The sequence below is a fragment of the Diabrotica undecimpunctata genome, chromosome 3, assembly GCF_040954645.1.
Source record: "Diabrotica undecimpunctata isolate CICGRU chromosome 3, icDiaUnde3, whole genome shotgun sequence".
NCBI lineage: Eukaryota > Metazoa > Arthropoda > Insecta > Coleoptera > Chrysomelidae > Diabrotica > Diabrotica undecimpunctata.
Genome location: NC_092805.1, coordinates 130,419,619 through 130,433,518, shown reverse-complemented (window position 1 = coordinate 130,433,518; position 13,900 = coordinate 130,419,619). Strand labels below are relative to the sequence as shown.

Genomic DNA, 13,900 nt, shown 5'->3' with positions numbered 1-13,900 from the left:
AAATACTAGAAAAAAAATATATAAATAATATAAATAATATATATACTATATATATATATATATATATATATATATAATATAAATATATTATAATATATAATATAAATATATTATACCAGTGGGCTACAGAAGAATAAAATATTGTTTATGTTTTCTTCAAAATCGTAGAGAGCTCCTGTAGGAAAAAATCTTGAAAGATGGCCCCTCTCGTATGTAAATAATGTATCATAACTAATAACATTGTAATATTAGTTATGTATAATAACATTGTAATATTAGTTATATATAATAACATTATAAAATTTAAAACGTAGCTAGCATTCTATATAAAAGAGAGATAGAAAACAACTCACGCGTAATTTGGTATAATCTATTAAAGTTTGAAGAGCCAAAAATCCAGAGAAGTAGTATGTATTACTTTTGCAAGTACTTCCGTCTTCCAATTTCGAATTTTCTTTTGGGTCACCTCTACAACTCACCAAGCCCAAGCTAGGATCAGAAGAGGTAGGAGTAAGAACATAATCGGGATTTGTACGAATCTGGTATCTACAATAAAGTGATTGTTAGTATTAGTAAAAGTATTGTTCTAATATTTAATTTCACTTATAAAAGAAGATAAGGCGGCAGTAGGATTTCTGCTTTCAGTGGAGTATTTTTCTGAGAAAGTCCACATCGCAGGAGTTGCTAAATTGTGAAATACAACAAGGCCGTAATGTTATAATACTCAAAAACACGCAGAACGCAACTTTATTTTGCATACGAACTTACAGGATAATATTAATTTTTATGAATGGTGAGACATTTTCTTCTTCTTCTTAGAGTGCAGTCTCCCTACGGAGGTTGGCAATCATAATGGCTATTTTTATTTTAGAATTTGCTGCTCTAAACAAATCACTGGATCTGCATTGATACCAATCACGTAGATTCTTTAACCATGAGTTCTGCCTTCGGCCAACAGATCTTCTTCCTTAAATCTTTCCCTGTATTATGAGTCTCAAAATTTCATATTTTGGTCCCCTCATCACGTGGGCTAGGTATTCCAGTTTTTTTATTTGTATAATGGTGATATGTTGTGTTTCTTTATCAGCCTTCTCCAGTACTTCTTTATTTGTAATTCTATCAGTCCATGATATTTTTAATACTCTGCGGTATAACCAGAGGTTAAAAGCCTCGATTCTTTTTAAATTGCATTTTTTTAATGTTCAAGTCTCGGCTCCATATAATAATATTGAAAATATATAAAAGCGAATGGTACGTAGTCTGATCTCCAAATTTGGATTTTTGCACGTTAAGAGTGGCTTCATTCGTAAAAATGCTAATCTGAAAATCGCTATTCGCCTGTTTATTTCTACAGTATGACCATTGGTTTCATTGATCAAAGTTCCCAAGTACTGATATTTTTCTACTTGTTCTATCAAGTTACCATTGATTTTCAATAGGTGATGTATATTTTGTGGTCTTTTTGTAATTAGCATGTAGCACTTCGTTTTTTTAGCGTTTATAGTAATTTCCATCTCAGCACTATTCATACTCAACTTTCGATAAGATGTTGTAGATCTTCTATACTCGTTGCTATGATCACAGTGTCGTCTGCATTTCGTAAGTTGTTAATCAATTTTCCGTTAACGGTGACTCCCGCTTCGATATTATTGAGCGTGTTTTGGAAAATTTCTTCAGAATATAAGTTAAACAAAAGTGGCGATAAAACACATCCCTGTCTAACTCCTCTACAAATCTTCATTTCTTCTGAGTGTTGCCTATCAATTTGAACGATGTCACTTTGGTTTCAATATAATGTTTGCACTATATTTATGATTTTAATGTCAATGCGCTTGTTCATAATACTTTTAGCAGTACTTTTAAAGTATGACTCATGAGGCTCATTGTTTGATAATCAGAGCACTCTTTTGCTGCTTGTTTTTTAGGGATGGTTATAAATGCTGACTTCAGCCACTCTTGTGGTATTATTCCCGTATCGTACACCGTATTGAATAACACATTGAGACATTGATGACATGAGACATTTTACCTTATTTAATTAAACTACTTATAAGGAGAGCAAAGTATGAGAAAACAATTCTATTAGCACAGCATGATATAATATTTCTTCTTACGTGTTGCGTCTGTAGATTTACCTACATTGTCGGCGTAGAGTAATGTAAGCAGGTGCGAGATACGTCAGTACGTTAAGTTTTGGATTAGATATTGCAAACTACATAAAGCACTAAAATCGGAAACATTGCCTAGGACGAGGTAATTATAATTCTGCGATCCCCTTCGACACTAGCATTAGACTTCTGGACAGAAAACGAGAAAACTAAAACCATTTAGTAACACATAACAACGCAAGGGATATGCATTTCCGTCCGTCGATGTTTGTTTTGCTTACGTATATCTGGTTTATTTCTTATAACATAAACTCGATAAAAATATACCGACCATTATAAGGCGGTGCATTTGTATCGGTTTTTGATAATGTAAACAATTTTTTGTGGTTAAATTAAATATAGATGCGTATTTCTCCAAAGAAGATAAACCAAAAAATATTCTCTTATAAAAACTAATTCCTAATAAGAAATAATGCTTTATGCTCTATAGAAATGATTCAAATATTGGACCTTCTACGGCTGAACGGTATCTTAATCTATCATAACTTTTGCGGACAAATGTAACAGTTTTTGCTGTAACAGAATTTCTAGACTTCCATTATTCGGCTTTTTAATTCATCCAAATTTTGGGCTCTACTAGCCTCAGGATGATCGTAGATGATGCTTTTTAAATATCCCCAAAAAAGGAGTCCATGGGTGTAAAATCTGGAGATCGCGCAGACCACTTAATTTAGCCTGTTCCACTGATAACTCGATCCGGGAAAGTATTGTTTAAGTACTCACTAATTATTCGAGCATTCTGAACTGAACAGCCGTCTTGATAGAACCAAACATTCTCCAGATTTACATGGGGAAGATTGAGAATACCGGGAAGAACATGATTCTGTAACAAATCGAGGTATACTCTACTATTCAAGTTACCCTTAATAAAAAATGGACCTATTGTGTGGTCTCCTAAAATGTCAGTCAAGACGTTAACTTTTTGAGGAGGTTGAGTTCGGTAAACAACACTTCTGTGCTGGTTTTCCTGCGCCCAATACCACATAATGGAAGGATTGTGTCTCCCTGGTAACGAAACGAAGATTCATCAGTGAATAAAACGTTTTTAATAAAATTGGGTTCATCACTACTTTTTATTTCATTTTACTTTACTTTACTTTACATTTCGTTACAGTAACATAGTTAACATCTAACTCTCTAGAAATGCTTCTACTTGATCGTGTTGAATCTACCTCGATTGTTGCACAAATTTATGTATCCCGGTATTCTCTTTCCTTAACTTTTTCTGGTAATACTTCTTGTGCGTGACATTTTCTGCAATTTTTGAGGCAGCAACAACTCTCAAACTTTTTAACAATATTATGAACTGACTGTAAGCAAGGAATTGGTCTCTCTTCAAAAAACACCGAAAATAAATCTACACACTGTTGTCCAGAATTTTATTATTTGAACCTTTTCTGCGGACGTATAAACAGATGTTGTTTACAAAAGTAAATTTAAGAATCTACGTTCTTATTGCTTTAAACAACCACTGTATAATGACAAATTATTAGCGACGGGGCAACGAAGGTTCGTGGAAAGTCGACGGCGTGCAGTGTTGCCATTTATAGTGTATATACGAAAGGTAAAACTTAACGTACAGTATATCACTTTACACTGCAAGTAAACAAAATTATATTATTATGACTATGAGATTTCAAATAAAAGCATCAGGATAATGCAGCTAGGCAGGCCAACCTCACATTGAGGTAGGTATAGGCAAAGCGAATGATGATGCAAGTTCAGCATCTGATTTTTATTTATTTTGAAGTTAAAATAAGTAGAGATGGAAAGTCGTGTTACAAACTAACTTTATATCGCCAAGCTTCGTCTAGTAAGAATAAAAAATAAAGAGGCAGTTCTATCATACTACTGTGTGTTCGGGTGTAATTTTTAAGAATATGTCTGGCCTTAAACGACTAAAAAGGTATGTTGCCATTACTTGATCTTTGTACTTGGAAAACCTAAAAAAAAATATTCATCTACATGCTTTCTCCATAGCTACCAATAATGATCATAAACTGTTTAAAAAAACTTTCTTTGAGAACTATATAAACATCTTTGCTAATAAATCCTATACTAGAAAAACTTATTATATCCGAGTAAGAACACTAAAATTCTCTAGACTTAATCATCTCAAAAGGGTTTCAGTTAATTACCGAACATTCCACACCTCGGCTGTAGACATACCGGAATGCAGCATTTCTTTATACAGTTCTCAAAATAAAATGTTATTTAGGTCATTTATAAAAAACAAACTGCGCCTGATAACAATGAAGCACTTGATGAATGAGTGCTCACACATGAGCACTTGATGAATGTGTGCTCACACATGTGCACTTGATGAATAAGTGTGGAAACAAGTCTGATTTTAAATTTACTAAAAGCCACCTTAAAACCCAACTACTCTTGCAGTTTTTACATATCGTTACAATACACACCAAAAGCCTATTAACTTTATCTACCTACCTTAAACCCAAACTTATAACTCACCCTTTTTATATTTCTCAGGTACCAAATGTTTCTTTTAACATGTAGGGCCTTTTTCTTTTTCTTAAGTTATAACTTGAGCAATGTTTGAACAATACAATACCAAACCACCTATCAGCCATCAATTTTCTGTTTATATTGCATACTGGTCAACACACAAAACAACTTACCATCTTTACCCTTCAAACCGAACCAGTAATTTATGTTCATGAACTTATAACTTAAAAAATCTATTACATTTACCAGGTACCAAATGTTGTTTATTGACATAGAGGGCCTTCCATGCTTACGTTGTAAGTTAAGCAATACATGAACATTACATTACGAAAACATTCTTTTCATATTCAAATTTCATCTTAACAGTAAATACAAACATATCATTTACTATATCACTACTCAACAATAAATTTTATGGAACCATCTTCCTACATATGTCTTTTTCACTATTTCCTAGGTCCCAAATGTTCTATAACATACAGGACCTGTTGTTAAATTAAGACACATGTATAGTTGGTTGCCTATTGATACCTACAAATTTCATGTATTCCAGTTTTTCTAAATTAATTTATAAAACAAATTTTTCAATGTTTTTCAATATAAATATAGGATAAATTCACATTACAGACTACAACATTGATGGTTGATACTGTTATATTTTATAATTTATTTAATTTTAAATAATGCTGGCTTGTCATTTTAAACAACTACCGTAAGTTGCACTGACTGATTTGTTCCGACATCTGTCCTAACATGTCAATATTGTCCTTTTTAACAGTTGTTATCAACAGGTCCTCGAAGACACTATGTCTCAGGACCAAGTAACCGATGTAGAGCCATACGTTGCCATGTTACCAATTCCAACGGTAACTTAGACATCTTAATTTTTAATAGTATATAATGTAACATATTTGTAAATTTATATCATTTGAAGGGTTTTTACCCATATATTTTAGTTGCTCGCAGCATGTGCACTTTGTAAGTATTAACCACATTTTGCATAACCTTAGTCAACATTTTAAACCTTACGTTATTTTTAATTAAAGTGGTTAATTACTTTCAGGTTACACTGATGATGGAATTTACATTCCGAAAACGTTCTGTATTTGTGTTATAGCCCGTTTGATTGTTTTATTTATACCTTTTACTAAAAATTTTAAAATAAAAATTTTTTTATGTAGTATTTATTTTCATATATTACATTTAATAGTTTTCTTTTACTGTACTATAATGTGATCTAATTTAATAATATATTTTAAAGACTTTACTTTAAAATACAGTGATGAGTGTCTTACCACCCGGCTTTTTAACGTAAGAGATAGAAAACACAGTTATCTTGTGAAATAAAAAGAGATGAAACTCGTAGAGGTGGGAAATAATAGGTAGAAACCTATAATTTACATGACCATTATCGATAGTCTCACACCTTTAGACGTTAGCTTCGAGCTAAATCACCTCGGTCATAATCATTTTGTGTAACGTATGTGTGACGTATTTCCATTTTTTAATTTCACAGAAAGTAAAAACTGATTGACCACAATAAAGCAAAAATGTGAATAAAATAATTTAATTAATAGTAATTATTTAATCTAAAGTTTTAAATTATTAATCAAGAATAATTTCTACTATGATGTGAGAATTTCATACACTCTTGTCACGGAATAATCACTATCCTTCGTGGATTAGTGGTAAGAACTCGACACAGACGTCGCAGACGATTAGAGTTCAAAACCCACATGTGGTTTTCTTTTTTTTTTTAATAATTTGAAATTATGCAGAGATCGTTTTGCTTTGAATCGCTAAACATTTATGTCAGTCATAACTAGTATTAGAAGTGTTTAAAGTTAAACACAAATATCTTCTTGAAAAAAAAAGTATCGTCGTACTTTCGAAAATAAAGGAAAAATTCTTCAAAATTAAAAGAACGTTTAAAGAATGTTTAAATAAGTAAAAATTCTACAAAATTAAAAAAAATATTGTAAATAAACGTATTTACAATATGTTCAAATAAGCCTTCATTAGCAGCAGAACAATAACCCAAACTGTCACAAAAGAAATATAAAAGTTTGATGGATCAGAGTTCAAGTCACGATGTTCTCATGCAGGCGCTCAGGGTTCAAATCCCACATGAAGGTTTTACTTTTTTAAAAATTTGAAATTATGCAGATATTATATCGTTTTGCTCTAAATCACTAGACATTTATTTCAGTTTTTATTAGAAGTGTTTATAGTAAAACATGAAAATCTTATTAAAAAAACAATGTCGTACTTTCGAAAATAAAGTAATAATTCTTCAAACATAAAAGAACGTTCTAAATAAATGTACTTCCAAAAATATTTAAATAGGTAGAAATTCTATAAAAATAAAAAAAATTATTCTAATGAAATGTATTTACAATAAATGTTCAAATAAGCCTCCATTAGCAACAGAACAATAACCCAATCTATTATAAAAGTTTCGTCTAACATTAGTTAATGTTTCTGGACTAATACCTCTCATTGAATCAGAGATCTTTTCTCTTAATTCTTGGAGAGAATTAGGCCTATCGTCTTCAATTCCATATAGCTTGGACTTGATATATCCCCACATAAAAAAATCACAAGGTGCAAGATCAGGTGATCTTGCAGGCCAAAAAATATCTCCGTGGCCACTAATCAATCGATTAGGAAAAGTCGCACTGAGATATTCACTGACGATGCGAGAATTATGTGCGGGACAACCATCGTGTTGAAACCATATGGAATCGAAAGGTATTGGTAAATTACGAAGGGCTGGGACAATTTGATTTTGCAGAAGTTCCAAGTATTTCCGCCCAGTCAACATACCGTCTATAAAAAATGGACCAATGACATGATTCCCTATTATGCCTCCCCAAACATTTACTTTTCGAGGACGCTGGGTACGAGCGACATAAATCTGACGAGGATTTCCTCGAGCCCAATACCGAGCATTCATTGAATTGTGACGGCCCTGCAATGAAAACGTACATTCATCGGTGAACAAAACATTCTCTAAAAAATGTTCATCTTGATGTGACATTTCCATTGCAGTTTGAAAATTCTAAACGTCTATATCGATCCCCAGGGAATTGTTCGTTGGATTTATGAAGTTTATAGGGACGGTATCCATGTCTTTTCAAAATTTTACCTACTCTAAATCTTGCAATTCCATATTGTTCTCCGAGACGAGATGTTGATTGGGTAGGATTTTGCTCAATACTTGCACAAATTAAAGTGTCCCTTGGTTCCAAATCTGGATTTACCTCCCTTCGTCTACGAACTCCTCTTGGAGTGAACACGAATCCATAAGTAAAAAAATTACGTATAATAGACTGAACTGTTGATCGTGCTGGAGCCGGCCTATTTGGAAACATATTTACAAATTGTTGTCTAATCATGTTGTCTGATAATCCATTCACATGCCAGACAACAATTTGCACTTTTTCCTCGACCGTTAAAACCATTTTCACGAATTGTTTTTTCAATAAAAAGTTTCTGTTTACCGTGCAAAAACACTTCTCGGTATGTTATTATTTTTGATGGCTTGGTGATTTGGTTAGCTGTAAAGCAGGCAGCTGTTCGCGCACATCCATTACAATGTTGTTAATTGTTTTGAAAATCATTACCTGTACAGAGGAATTGATATTAACACTGAGAATTTAGTGATGAATTTGGCATTAAACAGTCTTAACCGGATTATTTTGCAATCACAACTGAAGACTGTAAAACTGAAATTGGTTTTGAATTATTTTGTATTTCTATTTTTTAACATTGGAATAAGAATAAATTGTAAATAATGAGTTTTTCAAAAACTTTTCACCTAATATGTATCATATTTTCTATTATTTTTGATTGAATAAAACAAAAATTTTATCCTTGGTGTGAATTGAACCTCCAATCTTCTTGTCACTAGACCACGTCTCTAACTATTACGCCAATTTTACATACAATAATTGTTTTCGGATTGAACATACCTACTTTTAGTTTAATCAAATATTTCAGTTAAGTTATTTTTATTATTAAATAAACTTAACGATTTATAATTTAAAATCGCTAATAATTAATGTTTTTTTACTATAATATATCTTAATTTATTCAATCATTTATTCTAACATCAGAAATTATTAAAATAAAATATTTTCGAGGTCATCCGTATAATTATGACTGAAGTGAAATAGCCACGTCAAGAACTAGCTTCATCTCATACTATCTCACAACTTAATCTGTCTTCTATCCTTTCCGCTATTTTGCCGGGTGGTAAGGCACTCATCACTGTATATTATTTCCTGTTATTTTTTAAAATTTCATTGTTAAACTGGCTTAAACACATGTCTGGTTTTAAGTACGCAGAATTTTACTTCTTTTGTTATTTTTGGAAAGTATTTCACAGCAGAGTTGATTTATGGGATGCACTTGCCCCACGAACCAATGACCACCCCTTAGAAATTGTAGGTGCACATTTTTATCCTTAAAAGGGCGAAACACTTCGTAACGAGACAGCGTACAGTAAGCATATCGAGTGTATCGGTTAAATCCTCTTTTAAGCCTCGGCACTGGGCGTCCCTTAACGTCGCAACGTAGTACCAACGCTACTCTACTGACTACGAATACATCAGTATTTCAAATGGTGAGTCTATATTCTTTGACCAGATAACAGTATGAGTTAAAGCCCGTTAAGTCTTGTAATTTATTTAGAATTATAGTTGCTATTTTTCGCTACTTTTGTTTACAGTCAAAATATTGCATTTTATCTCCATTATTATATTTTAATATCATTTAACCAGTACCACTTAATTTTCAATATCTTGGTTGTTAGTTTATTTGCGATATAAAGCAAACGCATCGACAAATTAAAGTAAATAAGGAATTTTGAAATTTTAAAAGGGGTTTTCTGGAGATCGGACTTTTTTTAAACCTCTCCAAGAGTTTTCACTACGTACCGTTACTTACGGCACTTCTTCGTTTCATTTCGTTTAAAAACCTCTACAAGAGTAACTCTTTTATCTACTCACCTTCTGCAGTGAGCACTTATTCAGCTTCTAAAACTCGATGTTTTTCGCTATGCAATGAGCCAGCAACCATCTCGACGGCCTTCCGTCAGAATCACGCTACAAGTGATTCTCCTTTATCTATTCATCTTCTGCAGTGAGCACTTGCTTAGCTTTTTAAAGCTCGATGGTTTTTCGCTAGGCAATGAGCCAGCAACCATTTCGATGGGCTTTCGTCAGAATCACGCTACAAGTGATTCTCTTTTATCTACTCACCTTCTGCAGTGTGCACTCGCTTAGCTTTTAAAGCTCGATGGTTTTTCGCTAGACAAATCAACAACCATCTTGTCCAACCATGTCCAACCATGTCAGCAACCATCTTTGTTTATTTTCAATGGTTAGACATTTAGCTTAGACATTTTGACATGTTGTTCGCTGACAAAGATGAACCTTCTATTTTTACGGTACGACTGACTTCTTTTCCTATTCTTCTCGAACCTTTGACAAACCTTGTACAAATCGGGCTATTCGTTAGTAAAGCAGTCGTATTTTTGTTTCTATCCCCTTGTTTTTATTCTTTTTCCATGTCTTTTTGCTAGTCAAACGTCTTCTACAACCGTTGTGGTACTTCAATGTATCCTGGGATGATGAAACATCTGAACAGATACATCTGACCTCTGAACTTTTATGTGTTACATTTCTGGTGTTATTTCTATACAGGAACATCTATCGCAAAATCGGAGCTCTTGACAGCTAGACTGCTGACTGATCTAGTCACTTTTGTCAACGAGTCTCGCCCAACTTTCATGCTCGCTCTAACTAGACAAGATTGGAACTCTTGGCAGCCATATTGCTGGCTGATCTAATCACCTTTGTCAAAGGGTTCTCCTTCCGATCTTCCGATATTAGATCTGACTCGTCGATTGCGCTCCCTTGAGCTAATTTTTCTACCCATAAATTGTCAATCATATTAAACACATACAAGAACTGATACCACACTCTACTCGGCAATATATGCCCTCTAATTAAAACCTCTCTGATTGTGTTAATTGCCGAAATATCATTACTTCCCGGCCGTCATTGAAGACTTTTTTCTGAAATGCGACACTACGCCGAGATTTCAACTCTGTTCTTCTTCTTGTTTTTCGCACCCCACGGAATTCTTATAAGAAAAGCCAACGGTATTGTGTTTGAGTCTTTCTAGTTTAGTAGGTCGAAAAATTCTACATTCGACGCTATTCTTTTCTAATTGATGGCATTGTTCGCATTGTCAATCTGAGCACAGTTTCAGATGGCATCCAACAATGTCCTGTGGCCGAAATATGACCGCCGCCTATTTGTCAATCCATATTTTATTCTTACTTAATTCTTTATTAATATATCGATCTTTTCATGTCTATTCTTTATACTTATACTTTCAGCTGTTCTTAAAAACATTCGTTTTTCGAGCGGGAGAAAATATTTCACAGCAGAGTTCATTTATGGGATGCACTTGCCCCACGAACCAATGACCACCCCTTAGAAATTTTAGGTGCACATTTTTATCCTTAAAAGGGCGAAACACTTCGTAACGAGACAGCGTACAGTAAGCATATCGAGTGTATTGGTTAAATCCTCTTTTAAGCCTCGGCACTGGGCATCCCTTAACGTCGCAACGTGGTACCAACGCTACTCTACTGGCTACGAATACATCAATATTTCAAAAGGTGAGTCTATATTCTGTGTACAGATAACAGTATGAGCTAAAGCCCGTTAATTCTCGTAATTTAATCATAATTATAGTTGCTATTTTTCGCTACTTTTATTTACATTTAAAATGTTACATTTTTTCTCCATAGTTATATTCTAATATCATTTAACCAGCAACCTCTTAAGTTTTACACAAAACAAATAAGCTGCTTTAAAACAATTCGAATGATAATTTTAATGCAAAAATTGCTTACTTTAATAGTTGTCCTTGATTAGGATCAGAAGCACTATCGAAAATAACTGCTAAGGGTACAAATTTAGGATCTCGTTTATAAGCAGTCTGGAGATCTTTCTCTGTTTTATACTCGATCCAGTCTAATTTGGATTTCGAATTAACAGACTTCCAAGTTTCCTGAATTTCACGGACAAAATTCTAAAAAAATAATTTTGCATATTACATAATTTTAAATTTTGCATTTAATATATAATAATTATAATAATATACATAATAAATGAAAAACTATATAACGTGTCAGACAGGGTGACTCGTTAAGCCTACTTCTCTTTAATATAATAATGGACGAAATAATACAAGCAGTACGTAAAGGTCATGGTTACAGAAAGGGGAACAAAGAAATCCAAATATTATGTTATTCAAAGCTTAAAAGCAAGTAAAGCGGCGGGATCTCTTAATGGCACAATCTGGAAGAACAAACGCTTAAGACAAGACACAAAAACAAGAATCTATAAAGTAGCAATTAGACCTATATTAAGACCTGACACATGTAAAACGGCGGAAACAAGATCTGGCACATCTAAAACGAGACGACTATTAGAAACAACAGAGATGAAAATACTCCAACGAATATCAGGGAAAAGTCTGTTGGATATGGAGAAAAGCAAAATCATTAGAAGAGCATGCAATATAGAGGACATAAATGGATGGGTGACAAAACGGAAACAGGAGTTAAACGAACACTGCATTTGCATGGCAGAGAATAACATAGTACGACTAGCACGAGATACGTCACCAAATAGACGAAGAAATATTGGTAGACCAAGAAAAAGATGGTGCGATAATTTAGACAATTTAGGAGGCTAATATTGAAGAAGAAACAGGTTTTGAAAACTACATACAAAAAGAAAGAAGAGAAGAGGGAAGCATTTAATATCTAGGTTTTCCGGGGCGTGTGTTTTAAACCAGGAAATGATGGGGTAGTTTTTGGGAATTGGTTAATATACCAATCAACAGCAATTAATTAGCAATAAAATATGCTGCCAAGATTTGCCCTGTACCCCTTTTTCTTGCCTAGTTACAGCAATATTTTTTTTTCTTAGTAATAAATTAGCAATAAATTATGGTGGTCTGAATTCGGCCTTATAAAATCTTCTTCTTCTTCACTGGCTTTACAATTCGGGGTGAGTCTTTGCCGCATCCACTATCGCCCTCCATCCTCTACGATCTTGCGCTTCTATTTCCCTTTGTTGTACCGCAATTCTAGATAAATAGGCTTCAACATCATCCTTCCATCTTTTTCTCGGTCGGCCTACTGATCTTCTACCATCTGGTGTTTCAAAAAACACTGTCTTTAACACTCTGTCATCCAGACAGAGTCACCGATTCAGCATTGCGGCGTCTTCTCCAATCCCCTGTGAATTCATCTCTTTGAGGGCCAAATATTATTCTGAGAACCTTTCTTTCAAATACTAGAAGCTTATTGATTTCCCGCTGGTTGAGAGTCTATGTTTCACTGCCATATGTAATAACTGGGCGAATAATCGACTTGTACAGTGTTAATTTATATTTTCTTCTTATCAGCTTCGATCTTAATAATGTTGAAAGGGAGTATAATGCTCTATTTCCCGCAGCTATCCTTGCTGAGAACTCTTTTTCTATGTGGTTGCCCTTATAAAATGGATATGTTAATTTTACAGACCTGTCGAGCGACTAGTTTATTTATATCATAATCTCACTGAAAGAAAAAACAAGATTATCGTCAAGAGTAAGAAAGAGGCTAAACTATTTGGCTTTATGGCTACATTTTTTAGACATGTTTTTTTATTTTATGTTTACAACAAAATAATGCGAGAAAGAAGTATAATGCGGTTTAAGTACTTTAAATTGTTTATCTGCCTTAATTTAATTATATATTACAAGCCCATAAGACAGTCTTAAGAGGTCATTTGACCCAGCATGGGTCATTTTTTTTCATTGGACTTTTTTAAATAACTAATAACAGCTACAGTATTTAAAATATAACATAACATACACCACAGGGTAGTTTAAAAATATGTTCAATTTTCAAATTTTTGTTTTTTGTATTTTTTTTTTATTTCTAATATGTACTATTTATTATATGGCGACCGATTAACAACAAGGAATGATGTACTCAATAGATGGGTGGAATACTTTAACCAGGTACTTAATATGGAGGAAGAAGAAGAAAACCTGGAAGACGATGGAGATGGGGTAAGGGGAATAGACGAGAGGGAAGAGGAACCACCAACGATTCTTGAAGATGTAGTTAAAAAGCCAGCTAGAAACCAATCACCCGGAATAGACAATCTCCCAGCTGAACTATATAAAGA

The 13,900-nt window shown here is 33.4% G+C and overlaps 1 protein-coding gene across 2 annotated transcripts in view; it reads right to left on the bottom strand.

The window, feature by feature from the left end:
- Window positions 1–13,900, bottom strand: part of LOC140437410 (cholesterol transporter ABCA5-like) — a 154,944-nt gene that overhangs the window by 104,799 nt on the left and 36,245 nt on the right. For both annotated transcript variants that reach the window (XM_072526926.1, XM_072526925.1), the window contains exons 4-5: window positions 11,566–11,744; window positions 354–546 (exon numbers count right to left, since the gene is read on the bottom strand). In XM_072526926.1, coding sequence (XP_072383027.1) covers window positions 354–546; window positions 11,566–11,744 — 372 coding nt within the window. The remainder of the gene's footprint in view (window positions 1–353; window positions 547–11,565; window positions 11,745–13,900) is intronic.